Source organism: Octopus sinensis, linkage group LG5 (assembly GCF_006345805.1).
Source record: "Octopus sinensis linkage group LG5, ASM634580v1, whole genome shotgun sequence".
NCBI classification, from domain to species: Eukaryota; Metazoa; Mollusca; class Cephalopoda; order Octopoda; family Octopodidae; genus Octopus; species Octopus sinensis.
Window position 1 is genome coordinate 64,832,413 of NC_043001.1, and position 21,221 is coordinate 64,853,633.

At 35.4% G+C, this 21,221-nt stretch overlaps 1 protein-coding gene across 2 annotated transcripts in view; it reads right to left on the bottom strand.

The window, feature by feature from the left end:
• Positions 1-661: 661 nt before the first annotated feature.
• Positions 662-21,221, bottom strand: part of LOC115211853 (uridine 5'-monophosphate synthase) — a 98,042-nt gene continuing 77,482 nt past the window's right edge. For both annotated transcript variants that reach the window (XM_029780577.2, XM_029780576.2), the window contains 3 exons: positions 15,595-15,679; positions 15,400-15,498; positions 662-985 (listed from right to left, as the gene is read on the bottom strand). In XM_029780577.2, coding sequence (XP_029636437.1) covers positions 798-985; positions 15,400-15,498; positions 15,595-15,679 — 372 coding nt within the window. In that variant the 3' untranslated portion in view covers positions 662-797. The remainder of the gene's footprint in view (positions 986-15,399; positions 15,499-15,594; positions 15,680-21,221) is intronic.

The window sequence follows — 21,221 nt, forward strand, 5'->3', positions numbered from 1 at the left end:
GTCTATGTCCATAGACTAATGAGACTGGTGCGATTAACCCTTTAGCATTTAACTACATCTGGCCCAAATATTCTATCCGCTTTATGTTAAAATTAACCAGATCCAACCTCTCACACCTACCCTACAATGTCATTCTAAAAATAAACAAGCACACTATTGAAATCTTGAAGCTACAAGATAATGCATGATAATTCAAACAATATCAATAAATAAGTATTACATTTGATAAAGAAATATGAAGGTGGTGAGCTGGAAAGGAATTCTAGAGAGTCAATGTTCTTGGAAGTAAAATGAGATGTAGTGATTAGTATGGCCTGGCAGCAAGGTAGGGGGAGGAGGAAATACAAGACACAAATACCAGAGTGGAGACAGCATGAGCCTAACCTGCTCAGAGAAGCAGAGACTATTAGGGCAGTGGTGTAATAATGTGATCTGATAGGAACCCCTGATGGTGGAGTAGTTTTGATAGGATAATGTGTATATAATAAGGTATATTTATTTTGAATTTCAGTCTCTTTGATAATTATGATAATTCTTCTATTGTTTATTGTGATTAGTTATTATCAATCCCATGTATGTGTATACTGTGCGTGTGTGTGTGTGCGCGCACGTGCGTGTGTGTATGTAAATTTGAATACAGAATAAAGAATGAAGTAAAATATTCTTTGATGAAAACAACATGTCCTTTATTTCTTCTTAAATTGTGCATAACCAAAAGGTTTGAAAATTACAAGTATGGTTAGTAATGAAAGAAATGTAACATGATTAAATAGTTGTTTATATAGTTGACGATTCAATTACTCAACTTGGGTTTCATATGCAGCATATGCTGCCGCCTGAAAATTCTTTGCAGCTGCCACAGGGTCAGGGTCTTCAATAATTCCACGACCAACAATTATTGCATCAGAACCATGCACACAAATAGCTTTCTCTGGAGTCAGGTATTGCTGTCCAAGGTCATCTTTTCCCGCAGACATTTTGACACCTTCAATCAAATTTTAAAAAGTTACCCTTAAATTTGAAATCAATTTGTAAAAATTTGAAATGGAAAAGTTTTCATATGTATATATATATATATATATATATATATACACACACACACATATATATATACATATATAAATAAAGGTATTATCATAAATAGCCAAACACATATCACAAACACAAAATCCTGTTTCCTATACAAATATGATAAAAAGACCTTCAAAACCAAAACAGTGTATTTAATAAACTATATCACTGGAGTTAACCCTATAGTATTTGAACGAGCCCATATCTGGCCCATATATTCTACCTGCTTTATGTTCAAACTTGTGGTCTTGAGATTTCTACTGCTCTTTCTAGCACAACGCTTTCCTATTTGGAAGCCTCTTATTGTATTTCTATATGATTAATATATAGTCTAATGACTAATTTGCTTTTTGTGCTAGGCCACTGGTAATAATAATATATTATTACCCTATTTTATTATGTTTAAATATTGTTTGATAAATTTGTTCGAAATTTTTACCGGCATCCTCTCTGTCGCTGGGTATAATCTGCGTCTGTGCAGTGGTTTGAAAAGTAAGGATTTACAAACCGTTAGTTCTACATGTGGATCTGGCGGTCTGTATGTCTGAAATCTAAAGGCTGTCCCACTGAAGAAAACTGGCCTTCAGCAAATACTTTTTTGCTGGAAATAGTTAGAAACCGTCGGTCTGGGAAATAGCTGAGATGGTAAACGTTTTTAATTTTCATTCCTTTCGTGAATTTATCCTTTTTTGTGGTCTTGAGATTTCTACTGCTCTTTCTAGCACAACACTTTCCTATTTGGAAGCCTCTTATTGTATTTCTATATGAATAATAAATAGTCTAATGACTAATTCGTTTTTTGTGCTAGGCCACTGGTAATAATAATTTATTATTACCCTATTTTATTATATATATATATATATATATATATATATATATATATATACAACTAGAAACTGAAACTGAAAGAAGCCCATTGTATATATATATATATATATATATATACAACGGGCTTCTTTCAGTTTCCCTCTATCACATCCACTCGCAAGGTGCCATGCAGTAGGACTGAACCTGGAGCCAAGTGGTTGGGAAGCAAGCTTCTTTTCACACAGCCATACCTGCACTTTATATGTATATATATATATATATATATATTTATATTATGTTGAGGAAAAAGTTTGTGTGCCATGTTAAAATAATGAACTGAATGAACACACACACCACAAAAATATATAAAAAGCATTATTTTAACACGGCACACAAACTTTTTCCTGAGCTTTATATATATATATATATATATATGTGTATGTATGTATGTATGTATACGACATGTTTCTTTCAGTTTCCATCTATCAAATCCACTCACAAGGATTTGGTTAGCCCAAGGCTATATGAGAAGACAACTGCTGAATGTGCCATGCAATGGAACAGAACCCAGAACCATGTAGTTGGGAAGCAAGCTTCTTACCACACAGCCACACCTGTACATACACACACATGTGATGAGTATATAAGGATAAATTATCCAGGCAGGTACCATATGGGCACTCCAGTATAATCCAGGTTCAGGCTAACCGCATTACATAGTAAGAAGCACTTAGGATTACTCAAAGTGAGCAATCCCACTGACGGGTAAATCCTGGGTTCACTTCACAGGATTAAGAATATTTAAGAGTGTAAATTCAAAACAATTACGAAGAATACGGAAACTAGTACATCATATTTTTTCTTTTAAAAATTTATTTTTACAGTTAATTATAAAGCATAATTGGTTTATATGACTGGTTCGTGTTTCCACTGTATAGGAAGTGTCCAGTTGCATTTGCAACCAGCTATTTTCATTCATTCAGGGTCTGTCCACAAATGCGGTTCAAAGCGAATGAATTTTATTTGTGTGGCTTAATAAAGTGAAGGGGAAATTTAAAAACTTGAAATGGCTATAAAAATTTACCTCACATTTAACCTCATCTCAACTTTAGGTTTAAGGATGAAACTGAGAGTCCTTGAGCCTAATGGATCAAAGTTATATCTCAGTGTTTTGTACAATAACTAGGTACAAAATGAGATAAAACAAAAACAAACTAAAATTAATTCTGTCAAATTAATTTGGATATCTATGGTATAAGGAACTTATTTATGATGAGAATTTGAAAATTTCTCTGTATAATTGAGTTTTAGGTTATATGCAGTTTCTATGTTCAGTATGTGTTGCTATGGTTTCTAAAAAAGATATTTCAATTGTTGAGGATATTGATAGTTACTTGAAAGTCAAACCAAACATTTATCCCTTAAATTTGTACACCTCCCATTTGTATAGCAGATACTAACTTATCCATCACTTGCATGGAAGTATTTTAATGTTATCTTGTGCAAGTGTGGACATCTTAAGTCTTGTTCTAGTATACAGTTAAGCAACTGGTGTTTAGATGTAAAAATCTGGAAAATTATCTCTTTGCACAAGATTCATCTTTTTCCACCTATTATATAAGGTACAGTCATGCTACTTTTTTCCCATTCTATCCTTAAGGGACCGGATGGTGTTACGCCTTTTAAGCCAATCCTTAAACAAATGTAAATGGTTTGCCAGTCACGATTTGAAGTTTGTTGAGCACACACCAATTTCCAACATAATCTTATAATGGTACACTAAATTTTCCCTCATACATTCAGTATTTAAGGGACAAATTTTATTTCTACCATAATTACAAAGATTTTTTCCATACTAATACTACTTCTGTTAGTGGATTAAGAACTAGAACTAGTAATCCGCCTTGTTTTTGTATCTAGTGATCTGCTAATGTTTACATTCTGACTCCAGCATGGCCACAGTCAAATGACTGAAACAAATAAAAGAATATGTGTGTGTGTATGTGTATTTATATATACACACACATATCTATATAGATGTATATATACTGTCCCTTCATTGAAGTGAGGCCATGCTTGATAGGTTTCACTCAATATGTTTCTAGGTCCTCAATATTTCTAGCTATTGCTTATTGTCTCATTTTAATGAAATACAGTGGCTTCTCTTCCCCATGATTGTATTTGCTTTATGATGTGTTAGGCCAAGTGACAACAACAATTGCCTCACACTGAGTTCAATGAATCCTCTAAGTTCAACTTCAACTAGTAAATTCTCTACTTTCCAGCCTGCATCTTCTTATTCCTCAAGGAGGTTTTTATAATGGTTGATCTTTCAAGCTTGAGATGCATCCATGATATTTTCATGAGGAACCTTTAACTTTATTAGATTTACTACTTTCTATCTTTCACAACATATCATTATATCAGGTTTCTTCATAACTGGAATGGGAAGAATCCTTGGCACCCTGGTGAATCTGCAGCCACCTCCCAATAGTCATTCCACTTTTCATCATTCACAGGAAGTTTCTTCTTCAAATGGATCTGCTGTTTTGAATGCACAAAAGTAATGAAATATCTGGTTGGTTTCTTCTGTGGCTTTATGCCACTGTTGATGAGAGCAATTTGGTTCTTCGTAGCATTGAAGAGAACCAGATTGTGTCTCCATGTATATCTATTCAATGCTAGTGAACAGTTGAAAAGTTTCAGTGTTCCAACTTTTCTGTATCTGAATTTATAATTTTCTCTGATATGTTCCATCTTACTAAGTTTGTAGCCAATGGCAAGGCATCATCAGATGAATGAATCAGAAAACTCAAATGTGATGTACTCCACTTTCCTATTTTATTGCAACTTATTTTTCTCTCAACTGCATATTCTTCCCAACTTGTCATCTGTCCTTGTTGAGAGCATAGAATCAAATGAAGCTCTTTTCTCTGTTTCTCTTACTTTGATGCTGTTACTAACAATAAATCTGCATTCGTTCCACATCATACTTGAAAACGGTCTGGACCGACCAGCACCAAATCCAATCTCTTCTGATCAATTTATATGGAATCCACTATATCTCAGTGTGTAAGTGATGACAAGATGTCATTAGTCTCTGCTTCTACTTTCCACTTCCTGGCTGTTTCTACATCTGGTGAATTACGCCTGATTTCTACATCCTTTGACTCTGAGCATAACCATTTGTACCTTCCCTACTTTATAGTATATACTATATACTGTTAAACACTCAATGGACATGAAGGGATTCCTGAAGTAAATCTAGTGGCACTTATATACATACTGTTGACGACATCAGGTAGCTGAAGACAGTGAATGTGCTTTAAGCGGCATACTACGAGATGTATACCCAAGTTTACAATTATTACTTTATGATTCAGCAAATCACTGTAAACAAATTTAAATATTTTCTGTGCCTAATTTTTATTTAAGCATAACCTTAACTCTAACCAAAAACGTTCATTCCAAGTGCTTCTACCCTAACCTTCAATCCTAAATGTAAGTCCTTATCTCAAAACTCTAACCCTCAGTTTACTTCTAAATCTTAAATCCTACTCCTAAATACTGCATTAGGTTCTCATGTCTCAATACCATGTTATTAGACACGGGCCTGTACTTTTTCTAACAACTGCTAATTAGGTAACACATCATCTATAGATCCTCTTGTGTATTCAAGAAAATCAACTGATTACAACAGTTACATAAATGGTATAGATCACATGAATCAGATAATGAGTAATCACCTGATTGGTAGACCAGGTAATTAGTGGTGGATACCTGATTTGGTACATAGTAAATATGTGTGTTGTGAAACATTTCATTACATACAAAATCAGAAGAGACTCAAAAAGCTATGCAACCATCTGCTGTTCTGAGCAAATGTAGCAATGCAATTTAGGATAGACTTCTTTTTCTTCTTAGCTCCATTGGTGCCTTTGAGGAGCATATTGGGCAGTCAGTGATCGCCAATTATCTCTGTCTCTGACCAACTGGTATGCTTCTTCCCAGGTGATGTTCAGTTTGTGTAGGTCTTCTTTGAAGGTACTACGCCATATCTTATTTGGCTGGCTTCTTTTTCTCCTATCTTCCAGCAACATCCAGCCCATCGCTGTTTTGGCAAGCCTTTACCTGTGGTAATCTTAGTATGTGTCCAGCCATTCTCATTTGTTGTTCAGTTACAATTGCATGCAGGGCCTTACTCTTGCTGCTTGGAGAATGGCTTTATTTGTCACTCTGTCTCAACAAATGATTCTTAGGATCTTTGTGCGGTACTGCCAATGAAATATGTTGAGTTGGCAGATGATTTTTGCTTTCATCTTCCAAGTTTTAGCTGCTTAGATCACTATTAGCAGTATTGCTGTTTTGTACAGACAAATCTTCAGCTCTATACTTACGTTATTGCTACACCTAAGTGTTGTCAGTCATCACCTTGCCAATTCTGCAGCTTACATCTGTCTCTGCATCACTGTTGCTTGTTACTATGCTTCCCAGATAAGTAAAACTTGTAACTTCAACTGGTTCTTGTCAAACTTTCACTGGTACACTTTCTACTTGTTTCCCCAACTTGCATTACCTTTGTTTTTTGACTGCTGATTCTCAACCCAGTCTTTGCCACTTCCCTTTCCATTTTTGATATTTCTTGTAATGTTGGGTGATTCTCAGCTGACATGGCAATGTCATAGGCAAACTCCAAATCTTGTTAGCCAGTCCCTTGTCATCCATGGTATGTCTATAGCCAGTTCAATTTTGCTGAAATGTTGTCCAGTCCAGGCACTTTATTGTTTTCTAGTCTCTTCACTGCTTCTCTCACTTCATCTTCCCTTATTGCTCCCCTTTCTCCTGCCAAATGTTCTGTTTGTTGGTCCTCTAAATTCAATTTTACTGTTAGTGCTGGTTAGTTTAGGGTTTCATTTTGTTATTCTTCACTTAGCAGAGTCTTCTTATTCTTAGCCTTCACTGGCAGACTGCCCCCTTCTATTAATCCTGTTAAATCTCTCGCGATTCTGTATAGGGTTCTGATGTCATTGCCTTCTGAGCTTCTTTCATCTTCCACCCATCTTCTTTTGTCATTCCTGCATCCTCTCTTCACCTGCCTATCTGCCACTCGACACTACACTACTGTTTTTCTGTTTTTGTTTAGTCCTTTCTTCTTTCTTTTCCTTCCTGCTGTCAATCAACTGCCATGTATCTGGAGTAATCCATCTTTCCTGATACGTCTTTTTACATCCTTGCACTTTGGGTAAAAGCACTTTTGAACATATTCCATTGTTCTTCCAAATCTCCGGTCTGTTGCAGTGGTTGGAATCAGTTAACTACCATAGAGTCATGGTCTTGAAAATGGGAAGAAAGTGTTGCCAATGTACAGATCATTCATACTACAGAATAACAAAAAGTGCTTTCCATTTTCAGCTGTTTTGCTTCCACTTGCTCTAAATAGAATCTAGCTAAGCATTCCAGTCCTTCACAACCAGCTTGATGCCAAAGCGTGGTGCGCTACTGATCACATCATGTTAATAAAAATTATTCTTCTCTGTTTCTTCTGCATCGTCTGTTGGTGCTTAGGTACATGGTACTCTTGACGTCCAGAGTAGAGCATGGTAATTTTTCCACTTTCTATCTAGCATATTTCACTTACTCCCAAAATGCGCAACTTATAGTTGTCAAATTCTTGCAGCAACAGTGTCACTCTGCTACACTAGTACAATGTCCCCCACATTCCAAGTTCCTTGTTAGTTTTTTTGCAGTTAGGAGTTGGCTCTTCATTAGGGTCCAGGACACCTCTCAGCTTTCCCCTGGATCAGTCACGAAATCTTTGTTTGTAGCGATACTGATTATTTCTTTAGCACTGTAAGCTTTTACAGGGTCGGGTTGCTAGCCCAATGCCTAACCCGACTCCTTTTTCATCCTGGACTTGGGACCAGGCCATGGTGGAGTCTAGCAATACTGATTGTTTCTTTAGCACTGTAAGTTTTTACAGGGTCAGATTATTAGCCCAAAGCCTAACCCTCCTCCGTTCTCATCCTGGACTTGGGACCAGGCCATATGACTATCCATTGAAAAATTTAACTGTTGAAAGGAAAGCAAAAGCCTGAATTCCCAAAAACTTTTAAATCAATGATTGCAAAGAGACTCTGTGCTGAATGCCAACATGAGAAAAGGACCCCCCCCCCCCCGCCCTGGACACTCAAGTGAAATGACTTTCCATGATTTTCTCACTGTATCCATGAATGTCATGGAAGCTGTTATGATGTTTGCTAACATGTTCATTTAACCCTTTCATTACCAAACCACCCAAAGCCGCCCGAAAAAAATTTTGATTCATGTGACCAAGCCGCCCAAACCCGCCCGTATTTACCTATTCATATTTAAATGAGAATATCAGACCAAATCTCTTTAGTACATTCGTGAAAACACATGATTATACTTCGTAAACAGTTCATCCACAGTTTTGTACAACGATCGAAGTGTAATTTTAATTCCGTGAATTTTGGGAGATTTTTTTCCGAAATTTGTTCCTATTGTGTTTTCAAAATTTGTAATTCTGACAAAAAATGGATACGAATTTCATTATATCAAGCAGCAAGTCAGAATTCGAAGGATTTTCTACTGAAGACCTTGATAAATCTAACTCTATGACCGAAAAAAAAAGCACGTGGTATTTGATAATGAATCTGACGTTTCATTTTCCAAAAGTGAAAACAGTGAATCCGAGAGCTCCGACAGCAATAAAGAAAATGAATTGGCACCTGAATGGAGTGAAAATTTAAAAACTGTTTCTTTCAGTGATTTTTCTGAAGAAACTGGACCAAGCCACAGACTTTCCCAGGAGAGTAAAGCCTTAGACTATTTCTATTTACTTTTTCGAATGAGCCTATTTGAAATCATTACGGCGGAAACGAACCGTTACGCTAAATGTAAACAAAGCCAAAGAAAGGATAGTTAGTGGTTTCCCACAACTTTAAATGAAATTAAGATTATTTTGCCATAAATATTATTATGGGTATCAGAAAGTTACCCAGAATAACAAATTCTATCGTAAAATTTTGTTGTATACCCAATTGAATATTAGCTAATAACCCATTTTCTATAGCGATGTTTGAACAAAATTTTAATAATTTTATATTTTGTTGAATTTACCTGTATCTACCTGCAATTAGAGTCACTTTGTGACAAAAATTATAGTATAGAATTGGTTGAGAACATTTCATTAAATTATCTTCCAAAAATCACATTAATACATTGATAAATAAAAAAGTTATAGTTGTTTAATGAAACCAGACTAAATTTATGATTATGTTAGAAATTAATTGAAACACATAAGGGGTGTATTTTTGTCAGAAATATAGTAACGAAAGGGTTAAGTGACCAGCCATCTCCCTGAAGGGATTTGCAATTTGTCTGTTTTCCTACTTACCAAAACTTTAGCCTTTGCTGAATTATTTCTGTAATTATTTCTGTCTGAGGCATCACCTTTACCTTTGTAGCAGTTGACTATAGTGCTGCTACATCATACCCCACCCAACCAGATATTTTAAGGCCCTTTGATACCAAACCTTGCTTCCACATCTGAAATTTCTTCTCTAGTTCTGGTAGTGATTCAAATATAAGAACATGGTCATCAGCATAGAGGAGCTCCCAAGAGCAGCCCATCTTAAATTCTTCTGTTATGGCTTGGAGGACTATGATGAACAAGAGAAGGTTGAGAACCAATCCCTGGTGAACTCCTACATGTACACTGAATTCAGTGCTATACTTGTTGCTAGCTTTCACCTTCCTGACAGCACTCCTATACATGGCTTATATGGCTCTCGCCAACCACTTATCTATTCCAAGCTTCTGCATTGACTACCAGATAAGGGAGTGGGGGTGCCTGTCAAAGGTTTTTTCTATGTCAACAAAAGACAAGTACAGAGGTTACTTTGGCAGACTGCCTCTTAAATGTCACAGCTAACTCTCACTGTGCATGTAAATAGGAAAGGGATGCTGTTGGATTGTGAACCTCAATTATAACAGGTACATGGCTGTTGTAGTTTGGCTGAATCAGATGATGAGCCATTACCCAATCTGTTGACCTGGTAATAAAAGGTAGTGATACCTGGTTCGGTATATAGTAAATATGAATACTATACACTAAATCAGGAGGGGCTCAAAAGCAATGCTACAATCTGTAGTTCCAAGCAGATGTAGCAATGCAGTTAAGGGAGCTGGTTTTCTTTAAAAAAAAAAAGCTATTGGGAGAAAAACTAAAGCCTGCCAGAGGAATGTCCCTCTGAATTCAGCCGATCTCCATAAATTAAAGAACATTGACAGCCACAAATGACTTCATCAAAAAAGGAAAGTTCTCAGTGGATGGGCCATTGAAACAAGTTTCCACTTTGCATTCTGCAAGCATGCGATATGTACAGTAGGGTGCTTTACAAGTTACCATCATAGAAATATTGTCTGATCTATATACATATGATTTGACTTCATAAATATTTTTTTCAAATTTACCTCATTTTTATTTTTTATTTACCTGAAAGGTAAGTGATAAATTTTGATCAATTTGTATTATGAATCATTATGACATGTTAAGGTTATCTCTACAGATATTCTATAGAAATTATAGCCAGCACTGATTTTCATAATGATGTTCTGTATCCAAGACAGCAAATGTAAACAATGAAGTTGAAGATGAAAAAACACATAATGAAATACTGTCCCTACAAGTAATTAATATTTACATTATTATAAATGTTTCTGTGTATTTATGTATGCATGTGAGTTTATTTCATTTAGTTACTGGTATTGTTTTATTTGTTTCAGTCATTTGGCTGTGGCCATGCTAGAGCATCACCTTTTAGTCAAACAAATCAACCCCAGGACTTATTCTTTGTAAGCCTAGACCTTATTCTATTGGTCTCTTGCCAAACCACTAAGTTACAGAGACATAAGCATATCAACATCGGTGGGGAACAGACAGACACAAACATACAGATGCATATATATATTGTTAAATGTTTTTCAATTATTTACAGTTAATACACGTATTTTTATATATTTATTTAATAATTAGTATAAGTTAAGATAAATACATTTATTCTATTATAATTTTTTTTTTATTTATTATTTTAGACCTGCTGAGTGACTGACTATAGTTTTAAATAGAATTTTAGATTGATTTAATTTTAAATCGAATTGATTTTATTATTATCTATTTGAAAATATAGCCATGAAACATGCATAGTCTTTTTACTACTATTTACTATTTATTGTACTTAATTGATTTTTTGAATAAGGTTTTATAGTATATGTTTTCTATATGGTGTAAATAACATCTTTCATTATTGAATTGTTTAATAGAGGTTTTTCTCTAAATCATATACACCCTCAATCGTCGACAGATTATATAGGTAAAAGAATATTATTGCTTTCTCTTAATTTTGAGATTTTCCAAAAACACGCACCTTATTATATTGAAGCCCTGTGGGAGGTGGGATATAATAATAATATTAAATTCTTTAATAATTCTAAATATAATTATAACATAAAAGATTACAATATTAATGATTCCTATAGTTTTTATAATCATAAACCTAACATTAAGAATTATGATAAGTTTTATTTAGGTAATTATGGTATTAATAATATGTATTATGATAATACAAAACATAAATATAATAGACTAAAAAATAAGATTAAATTTAATTCATTTGATAATAATAAATTTAATATAAAAAATAAATATAATAATATTAATAAGAACAAAATTTGGTTAATTGTTCCTTATGGAGTTCAAGTTAAAACACATTATTAAAGAGATTTTAACTATAATTGAAGTATTCATTAGAGATAATAAAAAATATAACATTTTATCTAGTAATAATTTTGGAGTTGGTTATACTACTAATAATAATGCTGGTAACATTATTTCTTCTTTTAATAAATTTAAGCTGAATAAGTTTTACAAAAACAAATCAAATTATCATTCCAATAATAAAAAAGACCACAATATAATTAATTGTACTTGTAGAGATAAAAACTAAATAATAAATGTAATTTCGATGATGTAGTATATAAATGTGTAGTGACTTTGATTGTTGATAATAGGAATGGTTACAATTTAAATAGGGCCGACTTCTAATAAAATTAAATTATGAGTGGCTCAACACATGAATTCTTTTAACAAGAGAAATTTAATTAATTCTACTGGCCTTAGTAAATATATATATGGGAACTAAAATCTAAAAATATTACTCTTACTCTTTACTCTTTTACTTGTTTCAGTCATTTGACTGCGGCCATGCTGGGGCACCACCTTTAATCGAGCAACTCGACCCGGGACTTATTCTTTTTTGTAAGCCCAGTACTTATTCTATCAGTCTCTTTTGCCGAACCGCTAAGTAACGGGGACACAAACACACCAGCATCGGTTATCAAGCAATGCTAGGGGGACAAACACAGACACACAAACACACACACGCATATATATATACATATATACGACGGGCTTCTTTCAGTTTCCGTCTACCAAATCCACTCACAAGGCTTTGGTCGGCCCGAGGCTATAGTAGAAGACACTTGCCCAAGGTGCCACGCAGTGGGACTGAACCCGGAACCATGTGGTTGGTAAACAAGCTACTTACCACACAGCCACTCCTGCGCCTATTAAGTACAATTTAAATTGAGAAATAGTTTATAAGGCAAAATCATACTGAATAGGTGGTCATTTTTGTTTATTATGTACTAACGAATTTAAGGCGATATTAACTAATAAAAAAAAATTAATTCCCTAGACGAACAAAAAGTTAAATGTAGACATAAATTAAATTACTTATATGAGTTTAGCTAATTTGTGTATATGCATAAACGCTGTTTTATGATATTAATTGTTGTAGATATAATTTGTAGTAGTAAAATGTGTATAAATTAGCACGAAATTATATAGTGTATATTACATAATTAGAATAAGATGAAAATTAGATGTTTATAAAATAAATTAATTAATTAATGAAAATAGATTAAATTATAGATTTTTAGCTTAATTTATGTTTATTATATTATGTATTTTACGTATTTAGTATTTAAATTATTTAGTCTTTACAATTTTTCCAGTAAATGGTATAAAGTTAATTTTTTTATTATTCTCACAGCTAAAATACATTTGCAATTTTAATAGCTTAATACATATTTCTATCTATTTCTTCTATAAATTCTATTTACGCCATATTTTCATGTGATATATTTCTTATAAACGCTAAGTTCTACATATTACGTTTAAATTTTTAGTTAACGAAAATCCTTCGATAAGGTAAGTTATGGTTTTATTTTAAGAAATATTTTTAAATGCTTTTCGATTATTTATACATGTATTTTTATATTTATTTGATAATTAGTTTAAGTTAAGATAAGTACATTTATTTTATTATTATTATTATTATTATTATTATTATTTTAGACCTGTTGAGTGACTATATTTTTAAATAGAATTAATTTTAGATCGATTTAATCTTAAAACAAATTGATTTTATTATTATTATCTAGTTGAAAATATAGCCACAAAACGCGCGTAGTCTTTTTACCAGTATTTATTATTTATTGTACTTCATTGATTTTTAGAATAAGGTTTTATAGTATATGTTTTCTATATGGTATGAATAACATCTTTCATTATTGAATTGTTTAATAGAGGTTTTTCTCTAAATCATACACATATATTATACTAGCAGTATCGCCCGGCGTTGCTCGGGTTTGTAAGGGAAATAACAATATAAGCATTTTTAGAGAGTTATAGCCAAAAAATAGCAAAAAAATGCATTAAAAATTGAAAAAAAATTAAGGTAAATTTTTTTTAAAAATCGTTGACACATCGTAGATATTTTTAGAGAGTTACTTCCCTTATATGAAAGCGAAAAAAATGCATTAAAATGGAAAAATATGATGGTAAATTTTTTTTAAATCGTAGACTCATCGTAGACGTGCGCTAATACCCAGAAGGGCTCGATATGAATCACGACTATAAGATACCCGCTTTTGGTTAAACTGCACCGCAAAATGTGGGAGTAGTTACGAATCTAAATCGAAGGGGACAGACACACAACTTCACTCTTATATAAAGATGCTTTTTTTTTTCAGTCATAGAGTTAGATTTATGAAGGTCTTCAGTAGAAAATCCTTCGAATTCTGACTCGCTGCTTGATATAATGAAATTCGTATCCATTTTTTGTCAGAATTACAAATTTTGAAAACACAATAGGAACAAATTTCGGAAAAAAATCTCCCATAATTCACGGAATTAAAATTAAACTTCGATCGTTGTACAAAACTGTATTTGAAGTGTTTACGAAGTATAATACGTGTTTTCACGAATGTACTAAAGAGATTTACTCTGATATTCTCATTTAAATATGAATAGGTAAATTCGGGCGGTTTGGTAACGAAAGGGTTTATATAAGTGTCGTCTGTTTATACATAAACACTGTTTCGTACTTTCAGTTTAGTCTTCCTCAAATCACTCTGTCGCTAATTTACTCTCTTCCAAGAACATTTTCACTCACTCTTATCTGTTAGCTTCCCATACATTTTACTCATGTATCTATCAGCGTGATAGACAGAAACAAATATTACATCTAGTTTCACTTTATTCGTTGCACACTGTGTGTGTGCATTTGCGTGTGCTGTAAACCAGACTAAGAAAAGCATTTGACATACACACCAGAATGTGAGTTTTCTGTAAATTTTGCTTAATTGGAGTTTAAATTTTAAAAACTGGACCTGGCATGACCCGATGCATTCTACTCTTAAAAATGCTAGGTAAATTGTAATTGAAGAAAACCTATATTGTAGATTTCTATAAGATACAAAGGGAGGCAGATAAAATCTGCCTTTTATAATAAGAGATATATATACACACACACACATACGATGGACTTCTTTTCAGTTTTCGTCTATTGAATCCACTCACAAGGCTTTGGTCAGCCCGAGGCTATAGTAGAAGACTTACACACTCCTGCACCTATATGTATTTCATTTTCTAGTTTTCTTCTTTTTTCTTCTAGTTTTCTTCCAGTATTTCATTCTATTTTTACCTTTATTACTACCTCTGTCTTATATACATTTAAGTTCAACTGATAATCCACTAATGTACACAATTCTTTGATATTAAAATTTTGTTGTATACTCAATTGAATATTAGCTAATAACTCATTTTCTATGCTGATGTTCAAACAAAATTGAAATAATTTTATAAAGAGTTATATTTACCTGTAATTAGAGTTGCGTTGAGACAAAAACTATGCAACAGATCTATTTAAGAACATCTTAAATTGTGTTCCAAAAATCATGTTAATATATTGATAAATAAAAAAGAATTATTTTATGAAGCCAGCCTAAATTCATGATTATATTAGAATTTAATTGAAACACATAAGAGGCATATTTTAGTTAGAAATGTAGTAACAGAAGGGTTAAATAGCATTTAACCTAGAAATGTTTCACAGTTCAACAACATTTTAAAATTATATAACATTGATTATTTACCTGGAGTCATGTGAATAAATTTTGGGTCCGACAGAAGCTTTTTCTGACAAATAAAACCTATAACAAAATCACTGTGCTCCTCAGCCATTTTAATTGTACCTGTAAAAAACAAACAAACATAGAACTCATTGTTGAACTATCATATGGTAACTAGATAAAACAATTAAGAAAAATAATTTAAAAAAATGAACTTACTTCTGGTATACTCTCCTTCTGCCAAATTACCTGCTGAACTCATTTCAGCTATAAGGACACATGCACGACTATCTGTCATTCCAGACTGTGATTAAAATAAATATAATTCAAATGAGAGAGAGAGAGAGAGAGAGAGAGAGAGAGCAAGAGCATGAGAGTGCATTTTCATTCATTAATGTATATGTGTGTGAGATTTGCCTTCATCAAGCAGCTGCAAAATAACTAATAGGATAAACTGACACATTTATCATCTGTTGATGAAGAACACTAAAATAAGTGATGGTATGTTGTCAACTTAATGTGACATGAAAGGGAAGAATACTACTGCTATTTAGTCCTAGGAAACAATGTTTCCTGTTGGCCATGACACATTTTCTGTGTCCTTATGTTTTCAAAGGGGGAGATAGCATCATTAGCCAGGGCATCGCTAACCCACCCTTTAGCAAACAGAGTGCCTCACAAGTGGCTTTCCTCCCTTCCACAAAAAGCGGAAAAGGTGTTCCAACCTCTTTAGCCACGAATCGGGGCAAGGGACGACGGTCAGTGATGACAGATGCAATAAGCACCTGTACCACCTCCGCCCTTCCTTTCAAAGACAGAGCCCTTCCAGACTAGAGCCTCCACCTTGCTTGCCACTTCACTCTAATTCTCCTGTCTGGGAGTCCAGTCCAAACCAAACTCCAAGCAACTTAACAGGACCACCTGTCCAGTGACCCACGAAACTGGATGATATCAACTTGCTCCTCCAGGTGCCAAGGCGCAAGCCGATGGACTTGTCCTTGTTAACTTTTGCCTCTGCTACTGCCTCATATGCTTTGATAGCATCCTATACACAAGGTAGCTGCACTTCATTGGACATGATGAAGGTGACATCATCTGCATAAGCAGAGACTGACTTACCGCAGCCGATTTCATTAGGGTTGCTTCCCAAGTTCTCCAACTTCCGCAACAATAGCTCAAGAGCCAACACAAACAGAAATGGAAACAGGGGACACCCTTGATAAACTGAATGCTTGATTGAAAACAGCTTCGACAAGTAGCCATTTATCTGGATGGTGGATTTGATGCTGCTATACATGGCGGAGATCCACCTATGGATGTCCGGACCCAGCCCAGCCACTTCGAGGACTGCTGTCAGGTACTGGTAGTCTACCCTATCAAATGCTTTACTTTGGTCTAAATGGACCTTTGCCAGTTAATTTACCCAACCTGTCTAAGGTGTAGCATATAAGGTGAAGATTGTCCTGGATTGATGTGCCTAGGATGGCAAATGTCTGCACCTTCCCTACAAGTTTCTCCATGTCACACATCAACCTTTTGGCTAACACCTTGGCCAAAATCTTTAACTCTATATTAAGTGGAGTTATGGGCCTATAATTACTAATATTATCCTCCTTGCTCAGATAAAAGGGATAACTCACAGTTTCAATTTGGGGAGGGGCTGCGCAACTCCGCCTGCCTCCCCATCTTTCTCTTTGTTTGGTGTGGCCGCTGGGAATTCCCATGCTTTGGCTACCGGGCTAACAATTAACTTGCCCTCAGCCACTTCCACACTCATATCTCTAATGTCATCTGAGTTTCCTTCACATTTGCATATGAAGGAAACATAAAGTTTCCTTCAGATTTGCAAATCGAATGTCAGTTTTATTGTCTTCTCATTCTTTGTAAACTCTTGCTTTGTGGTGTGATCTAATGATTCTGTTTAATGCCTCGTTTTTTCCTCTGAATGCTATTATTTTTTTCCTGTGTTTTGGGGAGGGGTTTGGTAAATTGTTTTACCGTGGGACTGGGTTGGGGAGTTTGGTTATGTGTGTCTGCATGCTTCGATGATTTTTTTGTTTGGGGAAGGGAGTCCAGGACATGTGCTTTCTTCCGTTTATGCAATACAGTTGTGAAATCCATATCTTTGCTTGTGTCTTTTTTCTCTTCCACTTTTTCTGTCTTTTTTCCTGTTGTACTTTCAGGTTTTTCTGCCACTTTTCGGGGAGGGGCCTCGTTTTCTTTTCTCTTTTTATTTTTTGTGCACCTGGATCGGATGTGGCCCTTCTCTCCACACTTGAAGCATCTGGACCAATGTCCCTCTACAGCTACTCGCATGGAGAGCCCCTCCCCAACAAACACCCTATCAGGCAAATTTTCTAAAGTTTCATTAGTGGCCTGTACCACTAATTCAAGTGTTTGGCCTTTCCAATTTATCATATCCTTCTTTTTCATTTGCAAGATGGTTACTTTCTCCTCCACATATTACTGCTGTTGCCACCCACAAAACTTCATATCCAGCAGGAATTTCTTCTACAGTGATTTTAGTCGTCCTGTGGCCCAAGTATGTGGGCAGCAGCTTAATTTCTTCATTTTTTGTAGTGTCTTTGTTGATACTTCCTTCACTACATTAGCCAATAGGAACTGCGCTTCGACAATCGCGCTACGTGTCCCCTGGTTAACGTAGCATACATGGTTCCAAATTGGTGCCATGCACCTCTCTACCACCTCCATAGTTTTTTTTCTCTTTTAGGTTATAAACCTTGTACACCACTGTTCGGGCATTAATTTCTGCAACTGTTTCAGTGGGCAGCAACAGCTTAGTGTCAGTGCCACTTTCTTTTATTAAATTCCTGAATTTATATAACTGTTCCATTTTCACTTCAAGTTTGGTTTTGTTCCCACCCACCGTGGCTGAGAAACTTGGTTTTTCCTATTCTATATTTAAGAGATGAGGAATTATGTACATTATTTACATTTGACGAATATTTGTCCTCATCTTGTTTGTTGTTAACATGTTTCGGCTGATATACCCTCCAGCCTTCATCAGGTGTCTTGGGGAAATTTCGAACCTGGGTTCTCATTCCTAAGGTATATTTCGATGTTATTAATATTATTGTTATTATTATTATTATTCAAGTCACTGCCTGGAATCGAACTCGGAATCTTGGGGTTGGAAGCCTGCACTCTTAGCCACTATGCCATATGCGTTTTTCTTTGTATATCCTTGTTCACACCGGTACACTCCTTCCCCATCACAGGGAAGTCCTTTAGGGATTCAATACTGAATTCCATAATGAAATACTTTTCAATAGGTGTCAGGGTGTGGTTAAGAGTTTTAGCAGTGGAAAGAATTAGTAGTAAATGGCATAAAGATGTCATGTCAAAGTGCTTTGGACTAAATAATAATGATGATAACCATACACACATACATACATATATACACATGCATCTGCCTACTACCTTCTCCCATGTGTGACAAACTGACCAGCTGTTTCTTCAACTTTAATTGTACATCATCCACCTATTTGCGTTTATACCCTGTTAATACTAACCAGCCTTTAATTTAATTTAATCTCACTTATCATATGTTGTAGGAGACAATTGCATTTGCATGGATGATGGTTCACTTGCAGTTAGTGATTCTGCAAAGAAAGAGGCTTGGAAGCGCTACTTTCAAAGGCTACTAAATGTGGAGAACACATGAGAGAAGGAGGGTCTGCCCAATTTGGACACAACAGAGGGAACAGCTATCCAAATAGACAGTAGATTGCTAGATAAAGCCATGAAGGATATGAAGACAGGGAAAGCCCATCAGGAATCACTGCTGAGACACTTAAAATATCTGGTGGAGTGGGATACGGTCTAGTCACCTATATAGTTAATCAGTTGTCCACAAGGGAGTTATACCCAATGACTGGTGTAACTACAAAAGTAAAGGAGACGCTGCAGACAGAAATATTACAGAAGTATCAAATTGTTGGATGAGGTGATGAAAGTTTCAGAGGGTCATAGCTCTACTAATTAGGAAGAGAGTTAGTCTAGATAAGACACACTTTGATTTTGTGCCTTGGAGAAGCACTACTGATGCTATATTCCTGGTAAGGCAGCTGCAGCACAAGTACTTAGCCAAAAATAAACTTCTGTACCTGGTTTTTCTTGATATGGAGAAAGCCTTTGACAAGGTCCTCCACTCCATTATCTGGTGGTCAATGTAGAAGCTAGGGATAGATGAGTGGTTGTTAAGAGCCATACAAGCCATGCACAGGGATGATGTCAGGAACAAGTATATCAATGAATTCGGTGTACAGGTTGAAGTTTGCCAGAGAGTGGTTCTCAGCTTCCTCTTGTTCATCATAGTCCCCAGACTGTAACAAAGGAATTTAAGATGGGCTACCTTTGGGGGCTCCCCTATGCTAATGATCCTGCTCTTATAGCTGAATCACAACTAGAATTAGAGGAGAAATTTCAGGTGTAGAAGCAAGGTCTGGAATAAAATCAAATTTTAGGTGTAGAAACAAGGTCTGGAATAAAATCAAAGTCTTAGTAAATAGGAAGACTGACAAATCACTAATCCCTTCAGGGAGATGTTCCTGCTCAATATGTAGAGGTGTACCCAGTGCAAACTATGGACACATAAGTCATGCAGCAGTATCAGAGGAAGGTTAACAAAGAAAGCAGTCTTTGTATTTGGCAGATGTGGCACTAGGAATGTACAAAGAATAGACTTCATGAAATTACCCAGTGGAATATTTAGAAGTAGTAGATAGCTTCCATTACCTTATTGACCAAGGATGTACCTGCCAAAATGTCTTGCAAACAACTTGCACATGCAAGTGCTACCAGTCAAAAACTCCGCATACCGGAAGCCAGCAAGTGTATGGGGTCATCAGGAGAGAATGCGCGCCATTTTGGGGCCTACCTCTTGATGGCATCAATGCACACCGGCCCCCATCACTGATATGAGGCCCTGCTTGCTAGATCAACTGGTTATCAAACAAAGCTCAATATTCTTCTAGCCATCGCTCATCGTCTCTTTTTAACCAAATCCAGTGGCTAGCCTAGTTTGGATATCGGTCATGGTTTACGATGAGTTAGGCCTAACGATAACAACAGTTGTCGCACAGTGTCCAACAAACCCTCTACATCCAACTTCGATTGGAAAATGCTCTGCTTTCCAGCCTGTATCTTCACATTCCTTGTGGAGGTTTACATAACAGTCAATCTTTCAAGCCTGGGCAGCGTCCATGTTATCTTCATGAGGAACCGTTAACTTGACTAGATTTACAACTTTCCTTCTTTCATACCACACCAAAATGTCTAGTTTTTTCGTAACTGGGATGGGAAAGAATCCCTGGCACCCAGGTAAATCTGCAGTCACTTCTCAATAGCCATTCCACTTTTTGTCTCTCACAGGAAGTTTCTTGTTCTTCTTCTTGAAACGGATCCACTGACCTGATCGCACGAAGGTAACGAAATCTCTAGATGGTACTTTCAACGGTTTTTTTCTCAGTGTTGTTGAGATGAATTTGGTTCTTTATAGCATTGAAGATAACCTTAAGGACTAAGTTGTGTCTCCATGTATACCTGTTCAATGCTAATGAACAGTTGGAAAGAATATGTTTCAGTATTGCAACCTTTCCACATTGGCATATGCCATTCTCTGTAGATAGCTTCCTTTACCTAGGTGACCAAGGATGTACCTGCCAAAATAAGAATGGGCTGGGCGAAGTTCGGAGAGCTGCTACCTTTGTTGGTAACAAAGGGCTTCTCATTCAGAGTGAAAGGTGGATTTTATGATGCCCATGTGTGAACAGCCATGCTACATGGTAGTGAAACATGGGCTTTAGCTGCAGAGGACATGTGAA